Raw genomic sequence first — 18123 nt, 5'->3', positions numbered from 1 at the left:
TATCTGTCAAATTAAATTATATTAATTAAATATCAAAACACAGCAACACTATCAATATAATATTGTGTGTAAAGACATTGTGAGACTACACTGTATTGATAATTTCACCCATCTCTATCATAAAGGGTCAAATTGTTGCAAAGACTTGCTGTAAATAACAACCCAAGGTAATTTAGAGATTCTTAACTAAAATGGCAATTTATAAAAAATCGGTTGAAAACATACAACTATTCATTAACATATGACAAGAAAATTCACAAAATCACTTCATACAATAGTCAGTCATTCATAAATGTTCAACATTTACATATTTTGTGGCATGGTATAAATATCTACATTAATAGTCACAAGAACATAATCATCTATGCCTGCAACTGGCAAAGTGCGTGTGGCATTAAATCTTCAAATGAGCTTATAAACTTCATTAGAAATTCAGAAACACTACAATGAACACAGGATTTCACAGTAACAATTAAAATCACAATTAAGATGCAATTAGCAAGATCTCGTAATAGCCAACTTAATTTTCAAATACAAATGGGTGTAGTTACGCCAATGGGCTCTACATTTAAACCATGAGGCACACTATGTACAGGCTTCTGTGCTGCAGAGACCACTGCAGTAAGAATAGGCTGTCACACCAATATTTGCTGATATGACATGTCTAAAAATTATCGCCCAATTAAAGTCTATAAAATAAGCCTACATTTAAAGGGACACTTCACCGATTAGCATTAAGCTTGGTATCGTTAGAAAATCAGTCATGTTTTTGAATGGTCGTGCATCATTCCCTCAGTTTGCCTTGAGATGGGAGAAATACGGATTTCAATGTTGGACTTCCTGCTTTCAATGATGTAAATATCATCATTTTACATCATTGAAAGCAGGAAGTCCTATTCATGGGTTTCATTGAAATCCGTATTTCTCCCATCTCAAGGCAAACTGAGGGAATGATGCACAACCATTCAAAAACATGACTGGTTTTCTAAAGATACAAAGCTTAATGCTAATCGGTGAAGTGTCCCTTTAAAAATATCCTTCATGCATGAACATGTGTGGCTTCCTTGGCAATAAATACACATTGCTCCCACAGGGCGTTTTAGACAATATGTGTGAAGCTGAATTGTTCACTATTAGGGAATGTAAGCTAGGATCAGACCATCGTGAGACAGGTTAGTTTTACTCTGATGATGATGTTGCAATGGTAATCCTGCTCAGTACAACAAGAATCTCTTCCACTATAAAATCATTACCTTCATTGAAATGCACTGTGCAATTAATTCAGTCAGTGTAGAAAATACAAACATGCACATACATGCATGAGTTCAAGTTCAACAACAGCAGCAACAGCTGTCCCCCCCCCCCCTTAAGTTAACAACAGCATAGGAAACTATGGATTTATATGCCAAATGTACATCCATTATGTTTAAACAATGTGTTTGATTGTCCCAGCCCAGAGTGAAATGCCATTATAAATAAATACTTCATGAAAAACCATAAGGCCCTGATTTAAATGCTGGACAAACTGCAAGTTGTCTGAAGTCTAACTAAAGCTTGCTTAATAACGATGCAAATTCTAATTTGCAAAGTTGACACCTTAAAAAAGTTCCTAAGCACTAACATCAGTGAGTCCGCCAACAATGCCTCACGCCCCATGATGCCCTTGGAAAATTAACATTCTAAAGAATATCTGGGTTCATTGAATTCTACATAGAATTTTAGAACCTTGAATTGTTGCGGAATGGAATCTTGTGTTAGAATGTTCAAAACCCACCCTTTTAAAGGTTACTTCATGGCATGCACAACGACTCTGTTCATAGACTGACGTTACACTCCGCCCAGCATTCAAATTAAGGTCCTTCAGTTTAATTGTAGCAGGGCTGTCTGATGTAGCCTACCCTTACGTTTACATATTTTGGTTTGAAGCGGACCACCAACTTCAGATGCCACTCTCATCATCATCATAATCAGCTCACATTGATACCTGATCTTCAGAAATGATCCCAAATGAAGGCTTGTGCTTGTCAGCCAATCACTTCCCCTCACAGAGAATTTAAACCTTCCACAGTCAGACACAAGCTCTCTAAAACCATAATACTGTCCTCAGACTAAAAGAAACAGCTGTGCACGAGCTATAGGCTACTAGCAACAGTATGCCCATGCAAGCAGGGAATGATAGGGATCGTCCGTATCCTCTCCTCCCAATCCCAGCGGCTCTCTGCCTCCTGCTCAGGGGTAGTGGGAGGCGGGCGACTGGAGAGCGGAGACGTCCCCTCTGTTGTCCAGCTCGTTCTGCAGCCGCGTCAGATCCTCCAGTTCCTCCAGCTCCTCGAACTGCCGGTCGGTCTTGTGGCTGACCAGCGACCGGTAGAAGTGGACGGCGAAGACGATGAAGACGAGTCCGAACGGCACCATGATGGACGTGGAGGTGATGGCGGCCCACACGCCGGCGCTGATGGTGCCGTTGCGGATCTCCGTCCCCGGCGTTCCTTTGTCCCGGCTCTTCTCCGGCCTCACCGGCAGGAACTTGACCCAGCAGAGCAGGACCACCTCGGCCAGGAAGAGCAGCGTGCCGATGACCGTGGAGAAGGCCCAGGCCAGCTCGATGTGGCGGTGCATGCGCTCGTGAGGGGACTCCTTCACCGAGTTGAGGTTGTGCACGTTGCTCACGGCCTCGATGTTGGGCAGGATGCAGGTGCTGACCATGAGGGCGAACAGGTGAACGGCCACCAGGACGGTGGTGCAGGCACTAAATGCGATCAGCAGGCCGGGGTGGTAGTCGTAGGTGTTGTCAAGTTGGACTTCCACCATTGCCACCTGGGAGGGACAAGATAAGGTTTACAGGTCATCTGTAGGCTATGCAGCACCAGGTAGTGATATCCAACTAATGTGCCATCTTAAAAAAGGGATTCTGAGGAAGTAGTATTATGCAAGCTACAAAGACAGTGGTTACTACCAAAAAAAAAACCCTCCAAACACATCCCAAACTCACGCCCCACTATCCAACCTGGAGAATGCGGGTTTTGGAGGAAAAAACGCAGCAGCTATGCGGACTGGGTGCTAGAGTGGAGAAGACACCTTCTACGATTCAACTGATGACAGAGCACTGCACTGCAACCGTGACACGATACTCCAGCCGTCATCGCTTCACAGAACAAAGTTCAAAGACATACGAAACGAGAATGGCTAAAGGAGTTTATGGTCCACTGAGCAGTCACACAAATATGTAAAATGATAACCATGTTAACGTTAACGTTAGTTAACAGCCCCATATCGGCGACAACGCCGAGTCGAGTCGCACCTCTGCTGCCTCCATATGTGTAGGATATAAGGAAGTAGGCTAGATTAATACATGGGTTAAAAATAATCCACACTATTTAAATCGATGACGGCTTTAAGTCGAAATGCATTATCCTTTCACCCGCTATGCAAGACTGATGCCTAGGGTGCCTAACCTCATGACTAGAGCAGTAGGCTAAGTTCCTAACACGTGCAGTAAAGTTGACAAAGCACCATCACAAATAGTCCGACGAAGTTGGAAAATAAAACAGTAACACTTGTATAGAAGCATACCATGACGACCCCCCCTCCGACACATTACATTTATTGACTGACCAAGGGATTTTGGTCTAGAGGCACTCACCATTGCAAACCCTGACAGAAGGGCTGAGGTTCTACTTGATGCCTTTAGTTTGGCTCTACTCAAGTAGAGCTTTCTCCAAGACAGCGCCTGCAATGAGTGTTCGCTCCGACTCATTGTGCAGAAAGAGAAAAGCTACAAACTTTCACTACTCGTATTTGACTGTAGCCTATCCAGTTCTGCCAATAATATGGAAGTGTCAAGATTAACGATATTTAAGGAACTTAATGCCACACAGTCATTTCGTTAACCGGGTCTTGCTACTATGACCAGTTCGTTCTGCCAGCTGTAGTCAGTGAAAGCACATCTGAAGCTGACCGAAAAACCTGCACTCCACATTACCCAAAATTCAATGCGAAACACTTCCGCAGTCAATTCTGCCACCTAGTGGTTGTACACAAAACTTGCAGTACTTTCATCTATTTATGTAACGCGAATGTAGCCGACCATCACAGCTAAATACTATGGCCATTATAAAAAATGCACGATGGACACATTTAAAGGCAGCATAGACAATGATCATGTTATGGTATATTTCAAAGAATGTATACATATTTAACACGTCTGAGCATTTTAAGATTTAATTCCTCTAACATTAGTTGTTCAAACTGCAATAGAACTTGTTAACATAGACTATTATCTATACATAGGCTACTGCACCATTTGTTTCATAAAATGAATATAACAACTGCATTACTAAATGTCGAAGGCTGATAACTGATAGATGACATGTTAAAATTATGTGTCATATTCGTCGGTCTAAGAGTAATCCTAGCCCATCTGTGATCAAGCATCACACCAGCAATCATCAGCGCGTGCGTGCAGGACGTTGCAGACTCGTGACACAAGGAGAGGGAAAAACAAGCGAATATTTCGATTTTAAAAACGATTACTCGGGGAAATACCACCAACATGACCTTTCATAGCGCTGAGGGCGCGAAGTGCGGGCGATTTTTAGGGTGAACTTGTGAATAAACATGACGCACTACGTCGAACAACAATGTTTTGATTCTGGGCCGTGACGTCATCTACCAGTACACGAAAATGGTTCCCCTTTAGTTTTGATTCGGGAAAACAAACTGCTGGCAACTTTAAATGTGTCATTTTGTCCAAGTGAAGGGCTGAACGCAAAACGGCCGACAACTTCAAGACATGGAAACGTGCGCAGAGAGAGGACGCAAGCTGGTGTGTAGCTTCGCCCTTTTTATTGATAGCATTTCAACGGGACTTTGAGTCGGGTGAAATCTGTATTGTTGCTACCAGATCATATCCTCAATAGACTGAGCACCATCTGCTTCTGAGCTTCACTCAGCGATTTTTTTTGTCGGGCAATATTATGGCTTTGCACTGTAGCTAGAACCGACGATAGTGTGTGGTTTGTCATTATAAAGCTAATTGCCACCATAGGTCTAATCTGAACGGACCTCGCTGCAATATTGTGATATGACCTTCATCGTTAACTGTAACGCCCAAGAGTGGCAATAAATTTAGGTCGATTTTGGCTGTATTGATCTGTCAGTGTTTCTCTGAAATGAGCATGTGGAATTGAAAATGTACAGCTGCACCTGCGGAATTGAACAGCAGGTGCCTTGAGAAAACAGTTAATAGCCTAATATAGTCATATCAACATTCACCACATCGTAGCGTGTTCAACCATAAGTCGCGCAACTGAGGTAACTCTAACCTAGGGTATGTCTTTTAAACACCTCCATCATTTTTGTCCGTCCACAGCGCTCCATCTGCCGGAGAATGTATGATGAGAATGAGGATTTCTCCGATGTGGAGGAAATTGCAAACGTCAGAGGTTTCAGCTTGGAGGAAAAACTTGAGAGCGACTTGTACAATTCCAATTTTGTACACCGCATGGATGGAAAAGGTAGCCTAGTCTTTGCATTCTTATTCATTGCAGTCTCAGAGAAAAGTTCTCTCTGGGTCCTGACATCATGTTCCCACACTGCAATAGCCTATGTCAGTGGACCGATTTGATGATAAGTGGGGTATGCCTATGCAAAATACATTCAATAAACGCTTTCCTGTTCTGTTTTCATCCAATTTGCACCGTGCTTTGTAGATTTCACCTATGAGTACGTGCAGCGGGAAGCACTCAGAACTCCTTTAATTTTTGAAGTCAAGGATGGACTAGGCATCAGGTAAGACAGCATCACACAGGGCTTCATTTGATTAGGAAAACATTGCTCCTATCTGAATGTCTTCTTTTTACTTTCTGCCTGTATGCAGAATGCCTGATCCAGACTTTACTGTCAGTGAAATCAAAGCTTTAGTGGGTAAGTTCTCACTTCTTAATTTTGTTCTCCACCATTACTTTCTGACTGTAGGTGTGACGCAATGAAATGCACTTCTGGTTCTACTCTGTCGTCAACTGCTTTCAGAGATACTCTGTGTACATGTGGGTGCTAAGAGATGTTCCTACAGAGCCGCAACACAGGGACACTTCAATCAGCCTGCGCATTAGGAGTGGGTGCACCGGTATGACTGTGCGCCACCATAGCGTAGGTCATTGGGTCAGGGTGTCTGCTCTGCTGCAGACCACGGTGCTGACAGAAGCCATAGCGGTCCTCCATATGCAATGTGGAGTGCATAGCGAAGCCATAGAGGTCCTCCATATACGTGTGGAGTGCATAGTGGTGACAGAAGGCATAGTGGTCCTCCGTATACAATGTGGAATGCAGTTGTGTGACTTCAGTCTTGGCGACAATATGTGGAGCCAAATGTAGAGATCAATTTCTCTCTCTCTCCCTCTCTCTCTCTCTCTCTCTCTCTTTCTCACACACACGCTGCGAAGATGGTTTTGAGAATTACCAATGACAAACTAACACTGACGCACTCAAAAGGTGAAAGATACATAAGAGGCCGAGTAATACACGTTTTTTATTTAAGTGTCCTAGCAAACAAACATGCTGGTTTTTTTTTAAGATCTGATCAAAACAAATGGTCAGATCTTAACCAGCATAATCTCCATTCACACAAGTTGCACAGTATAGGCTTACACCCATATACACAACATACAAACATCGTATCCAAACGACCCGTATCCAAACGACATGCCGTTAACGTCTCGGCTGACCTCCATGCTCGGTGTCATCCGTAATAAAACACTATCAGGCAGATGATTGGACGAGGAGTGAAGTGTATTGCGGCCGAGTGTGTTGTGGGTGGGCGGGTCTTGAGGGGGCGGCAGTGAGAGCAGAGGTCCTGTCTGGTTGTCATTAGTAACACATACATGAAAGCGGCTGTGATGCCGTAAATCGTCTGTAGGCGTGGGGAATTTTATCTGTTGCCCACCTCGTTTCAGAAGATAAATATGCTCTCAGAACGCCAGGCATTCAGCTGACCAACAAATGCGTTTTCAGTTTCCTTTTAGAGTTAGACTTCAGGGTTATTGGCGTGGTTTGAACTCTGGCGACCTGATGTAAGCTGAGATTTGGCCTTATTCTGTGTAAAATGGAGTGCTGCAGATTTACTCTCCCACACGCAGACTTACTCTCCCACACGCAGACGACAGGAAGGTGTCACAGGATGTGTGTAGGTCACACCTCGCGTCTCATTTCCTGTAGGAGCTTGTATTAGCCTCTTGGTCCCACGCTGACATATCTCCCTGGCACGCAAAGCCACCCATAGGCAGCCTCCCTTTACATTCATTTGCATTGCTTACATCTGTAGTCATATTTACATATTACATTCATCCATTTAGTCCATAGCAACTTACATGTGTCAATCATATTGCAAGGCCATTGTCCCCAGACAGGGTTTAAGTGCTTTGCTCAAGGGAGTTGAATGCTGATGATGCCCCCACCTTTTACTGTGGGCCCCATCTGATACAGAATTTAAAGAGAAGCACAAGAGAATGAGCAGATGATGACTTGTTTTAAAGCCGCTATCCTGCAGAGCAGTTAATGTGTGGCAAAGATGCATCTGATTAATGCCTTGACGTGTTTGTCAGACTGCAGAGCTAGAGTGATTTGGTTGCTGGGCTTGCAATGCCATCCTCTGACCAGTAGAGGCCCCCTGTCCTTCAAGCCTTTGATCCATCACTGGCTCTGGGATACTGCTGATTTGCATTTGTAGTCTGGACTGATGTTTGTATGTTATGATGATTCTGCCCTCTAGTGTTACTTTGTTAGAATTGCAGGTTGGTCACTACCAAGCTAAAACAGAGATGAACAGAGCAGCTGCTGTGTGTGTGTGTGTGTGTGTGTGTGTGTGTGTGTGTGTGTGTGTGTGTGTGTGTGTGTGCGCGCGCGTAGGGAGTCGTCGTGCGTTGGACGTGATGGACGTGAGCACGCAGAAGGGGACGGAGATGAGCATGGCTCAGTTTGTGCGCTACTACGAGACGCCAGAGCAGGAGCGGGACAAGCTGTTCAACGTCATCAGCCTGGAGTTCAGCCACACCAAGCTGGAGAGCCTCATCAAAAGACCCACCGTGGTGAGCAGGAGCAGGAGGAGGAGGAGGAGCAGGAGGCTTTGGGGAGGAGGAGGAGAAGGAAGAGGAAGAGGAGGAGGAGAAAGAAGTGCAGGATGGGGAATGAAGATAGATAGATAGATAGATAGACACTTTGAAAGAGAGATTCAAAAAAGAAAGGATAGCAGAGGGAATAGAGGGGTAGAGAAAAAGGAAGAGGAGAAGGAGGAGAAAAAAGATGGAGAGGAGAGAGAAGTGCGGGATGGAGCAGGAACGAGAGGATGTGGATCATGTTAGAGGAGTAGGTGTGAGGGGAGGTGCTAATTAAAGGAGTGTAGGTGAGAGGGGAGGTGCTGTTTAGAGGAGAGCGGATGAGAGGGGAGGTGCTGATAGAGGAGTAGGTGAGAGGGGAGGTGCTGATAGAGGAGTGTAGGTGAGAGGGGAGGTGCTGTTTAGAGGAATGTAGGTGAGAGGGGAGGTGCTAATCAAGGGTAGGGTGAGAGGGGAGGTGCTGATAGAGGAGTGTAGGTGAGAGGGGAGGTGCTGTTTAGAGGAGTAGGTGAGAGGGGAGGTGCTAATTAGAGGAGTGTAGGTGAGAGGGGAGGTGCTGTTTAGAGGAATGTAGGTGAGAGGGGAGGTGCTGTTTAGAGGAATGTAGGTGAGAGGGGAGGTGCTAATCAAGGGTAGGGTGAGAGGGGAGGTGCTGATAGAGGAGTGTAGGTGAGAGGGGAGGTGCTGTTTAGAGGAGTAGGTGAGAGGGGAGGTGCTAATTAGAGGAGTGTAGGTGAGAGGGGAGGTACTGATAGAGGAGTGTAGGTGAGAGGGGAGGTGCTGTTTAGAGGGGTGTAGGTGAGAGGGGAGGTGCTGATAGAGGAGTGTAGGTGAGAGGGGATGTGCTGTTTAGAGGAGTAGGTGAGAGGGGAGGTGCTAATTAAAGGAGTGTAGGTGAGAGGGGAGGTGCTGTTTAGAGGAGGGTGGATGAGAGGGGAGGTGCTGATAGAAGAGTAGGTGAGAGGGGAGGTGCTGATAGAGGAGTGTAGGTGAGAGGGGAGGTGCTGATGGAGAAGTGTAGGTGAGAGGGGAGGTGCTGTTTAGAGGAGTAGGTGAGAGGGGAGGTGCTAATTAAAGGAGTGTAGGTGAGAGGGGAGGTGCTGTTTAGAGGAGGGTGGATGAGAGGGGAGGTGCTGATAGAGGAGTAGGTGAGAGGGGAGGTGCTGATAGAGGAGTGTAGGTGAGAGGGGAGGTGCTGATGGAGAAGTGTAGGTGAGAGGGGAGGTGCTGTTTAGAGGAGTAGGTGAGAGGGGAGGTGCTAATTAAAGGAGTGTAGGTGAGAGGGGAGGTGCTGTTTAGAGGAGAGCGGATGAGAGGGGAGGTGCTGATAGAGGAGTAGGTGAGAGGGGAGGTGCTGATAGAGGAGTGTAGGTGAGAGGGGAGGTGCTGTTTAGAGGAATGTAGGTGAGAGGGGAGGTGCTAATCAAGGGTAGGGTGAGAGGGGAGGTGCTGATAGAGGAGTGTAGGTGAGAGGGGAGGTGCTGTTTAGAGGAGTAGGTGAGAGGGGAGGTGCTAATTAGAGGAGTGTAGGTGAGGGGAGGTGCTAATTAAAGGAGTGTAGGTGAGAGGGGAGGTGCTGTTTAGAGGAGGGCGGATGAGAGGGGAGGTGCTGATAGAGGAGTAGGTGAGAGGGGAGGTGCTGATAGAGGAGTGTAGGTGAGAGGGGAGGTGCTGATGGAGGAGTGTAGGTGAGAGGGGAGGTGCTGTTTAGAGGAGTAGGTGAGAGGGGAGGTGCTAATTAGAGGAGTGGTGCTGTTTAGAGGAGAGCGGATGAGAGGGGAGGTGCTGATAGAGGAGTAGGTGAGAGGGGAGGTGCTGTTTAGAGGAATGTAGGTGAGAGGGGAGGTGCTGATAGAGGAGTGTATGTGAGAGGGGAGGTGCTGTTTAGAGGAGTGTAGGTGAGAGGGGAGGTGCTGATAGAGGAGGGCGGATGAGAGGGGAGGTGCTGATGGAGGAGTGTAGGTGAGAGGGGAGGTGCTGTTTAGAGGAGTAGGTGAGAGGGGAGGTGCTAATTAGAGGAGTGTAGGTGAGAGGGGAGGTGCTGTTTAGAGGAGAGCGGATGAGAGGGGAGGTGCTGATAGAGGAGTAGGTGAGAGGGGAGGTGCTGTTTAGAGGAATGTAGGTGAGAGGGGAGGTGCTGATAGAGGAGTGTATGTGAGAGGGGAGGTGCTGTTTAGAGGAGTGTAGGTGAGAGGGGAGGTGCTGATAGAGGAGGGCGGATGAGAGGGGAGGTGCTGATAGAGGGGTGAAAGCTACAAAGCTACTAGCCACTCAAACTTCTTTGCTAGTTGTGGTAGCGCATTACTATAGAACGAAATGCGGTCAAGGTGTGAGGTTTTGCTGGAATAAACAACCGCATCGAACGCGATTCAGCCAATCATAATCAAGGACCGGAACTATCCGTTTTAGAATGTGTCATATGGATGCAACGCATGGAGACGGTGCGTCCAACAAAAGCTCAATCGAGCTGATTACACCCTGTACCCTGTGTGTGTGTGTGTGTGTGTGTGTGTGTGTGTGTGTGTGTGTGTGTGTGTGTGTGTGTGTGTGTGTGTGTGTGTGTCTCAGGTGGATCTTGTGGACTGGGTGGATAACGTGTGGCCGCCTCATCTGAAGAAACAGCAGACTGAGTCTACAAACATCATCAATGAGATGAAATACCCCAAAGTGCAGAAGTAAGTATGCCTCAGTACACAGCAGGCTGTGCATACTGCATGACCTTCCAAAAGTAAATTGTAGAGTAAATTGTGCTAAAGTCAAATCCGTGTCTCACACACACACACACACACACACACACACACACACATACACACAGTTCTGTTTGGCAACTCCAGGAGGTTGCTAGGCAGCAGGAGAGGCTGGTCGTGTCAGACTCATGGCTCTGCCAATGAGATGACAGTGAGAGAATGTTCTAAGGCAATCAGAACCAATCAAAGGCCATCTTAGCATCTCCTCTCTCTCCTTCTCTCTTTATCCCCCTCCTCTATCCCTCTCCTTTCATTCTCTTTCTCTCTATTTCTTTCTTTGGTTGTCTATTGATTGAATAGGCGACCTGGTTTGAATCCGGTCCGGCAGTCACGTACTGTAGCAGCGGCAGGAGCTGTCCACTCTTGAAGCCAGAATCATTTCAGTCTGCCAGTATGATTGTCATATTTCTTTGGAGACCAAGACAGAGCTTTCCAAATGATTTCAGTGAAGATGATCCGAGTACATTTGGAAAAGGACATCCAGTTCTGAGGTCTTCTGAAAAGATTGGTACCTGTGTGTGTGGTCATGCTGACAGCAGTGCTCTCCAGGGCACTTGATTGGCTCAAATGTTCCTGGCACATGGGCCTGTTTATATCAACAGGACATTGAGTTTCCTACATTCTCAGTATTGCAGCAGTCACACTGAACTGAAGATGGTAATCTCCTCTCCGCAGCTTGCAGTATGCCAATGTTTACCAGTTTATCAACATGCTGCACCGTGCACTGCAGCAGTTGTGTCATTAGTAACGTTTTATTTAACATGCAGAGAAACAAAATGGATGTTTATTTGAAATGACAGTTTGTCATCTATGATTTTTAGAAGTTTCACAGAAAGAGTCTCAGTATAAGTGCAACTTCCTTGGTTGTGCACTGATCCACCAGTGCCTGTGTGTAGAGTGTGTGGCATGGTACTAAATTAGCAAATGGTTTTGCCCAGTTGCCAATCCATGAAATTAGCATTGGTTTGTGTGTGTCGGTATTAGCACATTGCATTTCGTATACTGTGTCAAATAGATTATAGGTTCAACTAAGTCAGAAGGTGCTACTGTACAGATCTGAACTGTACATGGCACACACAAATAGCACATAATGTGCATTTCAGCATCACAAGCCAGTGATAATGAATCTAAACTGATGACTGCAGTGCACTGCCATCCCTGCACTTAATCTTTGGACCGATGGACAGATAAAAGATTGAGCTTAGTATGGTGATAGCTAGACTACCACTACCTTAGTCACGCAGCAGATCTGGATGCTGATGTTCAGAGGCCACTAAGTGTTGATGATGATTTCTTCTATCTGTGACGTGACGTGACGCTGAGATGTGATGTGATGTGTGCTGTTGTGCAGGTACTGCCTGATGAGTGTGAAGGGCTGTTTCACAGACTTCCATATCGACTTCGGAGGGACGTCGGTGTGGTACCACGTCTTCAAAGGAGGCAAGGTGAGGCCAGAAACCTGCCCTCATTGTGCGTGCGTGCGTGCGTGCGTGCGTGCGTGCGTGCGTGCGTGCGTGCGTGCGTGTGTGTGTGTGTGTGTCAGGCCGAGATATGAGGGAGATGATGGAGACATTATAGCCTTCCATGAAGCCTGTTTCCGTAGTGATTAGTCAGGTCTGATGGGTTGTGATGTGCAGAAGTACAAGCACTTACATATTATTCATTATTTATAAGTGGAGCCAAAACCCAGATAAGATGTTTATTGAGATGTAATGATAAATGAATGTTGGATGTTGACTCTTGTTGTTGTTTATTTTGTGTGATCTTTATATATTTGTTTATTGAGGTGTAATGATAAGTGAATGTTAGATGTTGACTCTTGTTGTTGTTTATTTTGTGTGATCTTTATATATTTGTTTATTGAGGTGTAATGATAAATGAATGTTGGATGTTGACTCTTGTTGTTGTTTATTTTGTATGATCTTCATATATTTGTTTATTGAGGTGTAAAGATAAATGAATGTTGGATGTTGACTCTTGTTGTTGTTTATGTTGTGTGATCAGATCTTCTGGCTGGTGCCCCCCACAGCCCATAATCTGGCGCTCTATGAGGACTGGGTGTTGTCAGGGAAACAGAGCGACGTCTTCCTGGGCGACAGAGCCGATGGCTGTCAGAGGGTGGAGCTGAAGCAGGGATACACCTTTTTCATCCCTTCAGGTGAGACACACACACACACATACAGTTGAGGTGCAATCAAATTAGATCCCCTTGATCCACCACTAGAGGGAGCTATAAATTCGTTGTTGGTGATCAACCTCAAGCATTTCTCTGAAGATGCAAATGTGTGTGTGTGTGTGTGTGTGTGTGTGTGTGTGTGTGTGTGTGTGTTTCCAGGCTGGATCCATGCTGTGTACACCCCTGAGGACACCCTAGTGTTTGGCGGGAACATTCTTCACAGCTTTAACATTCCTATGCAGCTCAGCATCCATGAGATTGAGAACAGGACCAGGGTAAGACTAAAGGCCCGTTTACACCAGGAACAATAACGATAAAAGATAACTCTAACTCTAATGATAAAAGTATCCATGAGATTGAGAACAGGACCAGGGTAAGACTAAAGGCCCATTCACACCAGGAACAATAACGATAAAAGATAACTCTAACTCTAACTCTAACTCTAACGATAAAAGTATCCATGTGATTGAGTACAGGACCAGGGTAAGACTAAAGGCCCATTCACACCAGGAACAATAACGATAAAAGATAACTCTAACTCTAACGATAAAAGTATCCATGAGATTGAGAACAGGACCAGGGTAAGACTGAAAGCCCATTCACACCAGGAACAACAACGATAATAGATAACTCTAACTCTAACGATAAAAGTATCCATGAGATTGAGAATAGGACCAGTAAGACTGAAGGCCCGTTCACACCAGGAACAATAATGATAAAAGGTAACTATACTCCAGCAATAAAAGCATCCACACTGACCAACAATTAGGAAAGTCTCTTGACTGGCTAAACCCAGCCCGATCTGCCGGCAACTGGATTTCGCCCTGCAGCTCAGGCTGGAAACCTGCACATGTATCTCTCCTGCTTCCTTTCCATGTTTGCTGGAACCAATCACAAACTGGCTTATCCACCAAGTGCACTCGGATCGTTGGTCTGATTGGTTGAAGGACTATCCAAGTGTACAGTCATTTGCCCATTGATCACGCCTCTTGTACAGTAGAAATACAGCACGGACTCCCAGACTAATGTTCCATCTCAAAAGATGGAGCTTGGTCTGACTAGAAAGTCTTTCCACATGTTGATGAATGTGACCGCAAAAATGAGATCGATTCTGATTGACTGTCAGCTTTTTATTGTTCCCATAAACGTTCTGAAAGTGATCCTCAGCGATATCGTTCTTCATGTCGTTATCGTTATACTGTTTGTGTGGACGTGGTCATTCATATTAGCTAGAAGCATACTCTGCTGTTACCATTAGGCTGCATTATGTCAGATTTAAAGGAACACGCCACCCCCTCAACTCAAGATTTTTTACAAGTATTTCTCGTAACCTGTACATTCACATCGAGTGCAAATATCAATGCAAAATAACACGAAGGGATTTACTAACTAGACCAATTTAGATTTGGAACTATTTTCGGGCATACAGTAGCACCGGCAAAGCACAGGCAGCTGTCAGGCGCAAAGACACCACGCAGCATGTAAAAGATGCCTGTCATCATGACAGTGTCATGGCTTTGTATTGTAACGTCTGCTGGCACGGCTGCGAAGTGAAAGCAGAAGTGCCGTTCACCCTGTTACGAGTTGATGAACTGCTGAAATGATTTTGGAAACATTATTTTAATGTACGAAAAACTCTTTAGTGTTGCTTTAAGATGTAAAAGATCCCTGTAATGGCTTTGTATTGTAACATCTGCTGGCAAACTTGCAGAATGCACATAGTCTGAATCGGCATCAAATACCCTGGTACAGTTATTCCAGTCCAAAAATGATCCTTCATTCAGAAGTAGTATGAACATTTTTAAAATAAATCTCACTGAAGAAAATGTTCAAATTAGGTTATGAGTCATTTCCATTTGTCTGCCCCGGGCGTGTAGTGTTTGCTTATGTGACCCAAATGCTGGCCTATGCATGTCTTTAATAATAATGTAATAATGCTGGAGCTGTCTCCTCGAATCGCTCACGCGCTCAATAGGAGGCTACGGCTAGCCTGGCACGCCCTCCCAGTGACGCAACGCCTTCAGGCTTTTGCTGCTGGTCTGGCCAACTGCTCATTGAGAACGATTTCTGAGTTCCCGAAATCTGCGGAACTGCCCCCTTTGGTCGAGAACCAATCAACTTTGAGCAGCTCCAACGGCTCTGGGTAGAGGCGTGTTCAAGGCAGAGGAAAGAGTGTTGTTATTGGTTTAAACTCGGCAAACCGCTTTCTGACATCTACCAGTAGCAAATCGAGGCACTTAAAGGAGGCGGGTCAACCAGCGCTTGCAAGAAACCGTGTTAGTACAGGCTGTTGGTCAGACTAAAGTCTCGCAGAGCCTTTGAAAGTCGATGGTAATCAGGCTAGGCTACGGCGGGGAAAGTGGTTCATCTCCGTGGCCTGGGAGGTTATCTCTCTTGAACTGCATTCTTCAGCCCTGAGCCACTCGGACATCGCTTAGGGTCTCCACTCCACGGCAGGAGGAACACTTCTCCAAGCCCTGCTGTGAGAGAGTGCAATAAGTGCAGGACAAGACCAAGAGACCTGTGTGTGTGTGTGTGTGTGTGTGTGTGTGTGTGTGTGTGTGTGTGTTTGAGTTTGTGTGTCTGTGTGTGGAATAGAGTGCCAGCATTTTTGAGGGAAGAACCTGGCCAAGGGTGAAGAAAAGCTATGTAAACTGTGTGTGTGTGTTTCTCCCTCTCTCGATGTGTGTGTGTGTGTGTGTGTGTGTGAAAGAGAGACTCAACCCTGGGAAAGCATCTTGATTATTATGTCATTTGGGACTTAAAAATGCGGCCAGCTGTGTTAGATGATGGGAATCAGACGAAGTTGGCCGTGGGTGAAACAAGGAGCGGCCAGCCACAGAAATAGCCCCCTAATACTGCTGGACACTCTCCCACTGTCCACACAGTTATAATAATAGTAATAATAACAATAATCCGTTTAAGTGATATAGCGCCTCTCTCAAACCCAAGGTCGCTTTACACAGTGGAAGGAAAATACAGTAGGCCTACAAACAAATAAAACACAGGAAAATACAACCAACAAGCAAACAATACAGCAAAGAGAAGTTAAGTGTAGTGGGCTATGTGTCCGGTGTGGGAGAGAAGTGATCATTAAACCAAAAGGTCTTGAGATGTGCTCTAAAGAAAGGAGGAGAAGGACCGTCATCAACAGGTTGGGGGAGGGAGTTCTAGAAGGACAGTCATCAACAGGTTGGGGGAGGGAGTTCTAGAAGGACAGTCATCAACAGGTTGGGGGAGGGAGTTCTAGAAGGACAGTCATCAACAGGTTGGGGGAGGGAGTTCTAGAGTTTGGGCTCCATGGCACCTGCCCCCCAGGGTGGAGAGTCGGGTGCAGTAGACTGTGGAAGTACTGTTGTCCAATAGCGTGGCTGCATATGCAGTCTTGTTCTTCTCTGTAGAAATAGCCATATATAGTTTTCTGTAGGAATAACCATATATTGTTGAACAATACTGCTTTATGCTTTCTCAGCTTTTCTGTTCTGTTTTCCTCCGTAAAGAACAGGGCCACGTTTCCCAGATTCGTTAAGAAGCTTTTAAGTGCTTAGAACTTCTTAGAGCGCTCCCAAGAAACTCTTAGAAGCACTTAAGAAGCACTTAAGAGCTTCTTAACGAATCTGGGAAACCCGGCCCAGAGTTGTTTTTGTTGACCTCATAACTGACCTGCTGGTTACCTCTTCCCTCTGCTGGCCCCAGGTGCGCTCCAAGTTCCGCTACCCGTTCTTCTACGAGATGTGCTGGTATGTTCTAGAACGCTACATCCACTGCCTGACGCGACGCACCCACCTCGGCCCACATTACCGGCCGGACTCAATGTTAGCGGCTACGCTAACGGGTGAGTTTGAGCAGGTGGAAGAGAGCTCGCTCTTCAGCAGAGTAACTCTTTATAGGCCTTCAACCCAGCCACAAAGTTAGCAACTATGCTAACAAGTGAGCTGGTTACAGCTTATCAGCTGGCCTATATGGCTTTGTTAGCAGCTGTGCTAAATGGTGTGTCTCTCTCTCCGTTTTCTTTTCTCTCTCCACATTTCCCCCTCTCCCTCTCTCAATCTCCCCCTTCATCCTTTCTCCCACTCTCTCTCTTTCTCTCTCTCTTTCTCTCACTCTCTTTCTCAGACACAGAGGCCAAGCGGAGCATGGAGAGCCCTGCCTCTGACACCAAACTGGACGTCCTGGACGAAGACTCAAGTAGTGTATGTCCAGCCAGTGACAACAACAAGCCCTGCTCTCCTCAACCGGACGCCCAGACGCCCACCGCTGCACTGCCCCTCGGTAGTGCCAACACCCCAACCCCCAACACCCTCCCCCAGAAGCAAGACCCTGACAACGAATGCCCCCACCTGCCAGAGTTTTCCGGAACCCCTTGTGGGTCTCCGACGTCAGAGGCCAGCTCCAGGTGGACGCACCTGACAGAGTTTGAGGTGGAGGGTCTGCGGGCGCTGGTGGAGAAGCTGGAGGCGCTGCCCGAGAACAAGCGATGCGTCCCGGAGGCCATCGAGGACCCGAGCGCCCTGCTCCAGCACATGAAGGTCGGTGGGCAGGGCAGTGACCTTGCAACCACACTAGCGACCTTACGACCACACTAGCGACCTTACAACCACACCAGCGACCTTAAGACCACACTAGCGAACTTACCACCACACTAGCGACCTACTAGTGACCTTACAACTACATTAGCGACCTTACGACCACACTAGCGACCTTACAACCACACCAGCGACCTTAAGACCACACTAGCGAACTTACGACCACACTAGCGACCTTACAACCACACTAGTGACCTTACCACCACACTAGCGACCTACTAATGACCTTACAACTACACTAGCGACCTTACAACCACACGAGCGACCTAACAACCACACTAGGCTTAACAACCACACTAGTGACCTTACAACCACACTAGGTTGAACAACCACACTAGGCTTAGGAACCACACTAGCAACCTTATAACCGCACTAGCGACCTTACAACCCCATTAGCGACCTTAGAACCTCACTAGCAACCTTACAACCACACTAGTGACTTTACAGTCACATTAGCAACTTTACAATCAGACCAGTGACTTTACAATCAGCCCAGACCAGTG

General features: G+C 46.2%; 2 protein-coding genes across 5 annotated transcripts in view; one reads left to right on the top strand and one right to left on the bottom strand.

The window, feature by feature from the left end:
- Positions 1 to 979: 979 nt before the first annotated feature.
- On the bottom strand, positions 980 to 3956 carry orai1b (ORAI calcium release-activated calcium modulator 1b). Its single transcript, XM_062554124.1, has 2 exons — positions 3644 to 3956; positions 980 to 2817 (listed from the first exon to the last, which is right to left on the bottom strand). The coding sequence occupies exons 1-2, from the start codon at positions 3755 to 3757 to the stop codon at positions 2230 to 2232; spliced, it is 702 nt and encodes a 233-aa protein (XP_062410108.1). The 5' UTR covers positions 3758 to 3956; the 3' UTR covers positions 980 to 2229.
- Positions 3957 to 4453: 497 nt separating this feature from the next.
- The window catches only part of kdm2bb (lysine (K)-specific demethylase 2Bb), a 37736-nt gene continuing 24066 nt past the window's right edge, over positions 4454 to 18123 (top strand). For 3 of the 4 annotated variants that reach the window (XM_062553830.1, XM_062553828.1, XM_062553831.1), the window contains exons 1-11: positions 4454 to 4825; positions 5372 to 5516; positions 5712 to 5790; positions 5879 to 5925; positions 7906 to 8084; positions 10680 to 10786; positions 12210 to 12303; positions 12863 to 13016; positions 13194 to 13309; positions 16731 to 16869; positions 17151 to 17563. In XM_062553830.1, coding sequence (XP_062409814.1) covers positions 4793 to 4825; positions 5372 to 5516; positions 5712 to 5790; positions 5879 to 5925; positions 7906 to 8084; positions 10680 to 10786; positions 12210 to 12303; positions 12863 to 13016; positions 13194 to 13309; positions 16731 to 16869; positions 17151 to 17563 — 1506 coding nt within the window. In that variant the 5' untranslated portion in view covers positions 4454 to 4792. The remainder of the gene's footprint in view (positions 4826 to 5371; positions 5517 to 5711; positions 5791 to 5878; positions 5926 to 7905; positions 8085 to 10679; positions 10787 to 12209; positions 12304 to 12862; positions 13017 to 13193; positions 13310 to 16730; positions 16870 to 17150; positions 17564 to 18123) is intronic. The other variant, XM_062553829.1, reaches the window with a different exon arrangement.

This window comes from Sardina pilchardus, chromosome 14 (genome assembly GCF_963854185.1).
Source record: "Sardina pilchardus chromosome 14, fSarPil1.1, whole genome shotgun sequence".
Classification (NCBI taxonomy): Eukaryota; Metazoa; Chordata; class Actinopteri; order Clupeiformes; family Clupeidae; genus Sardina; species Sardina pilchardus.
This window is presented reverse-complemented; position numbering and strand designations above follow the sequence as displayed.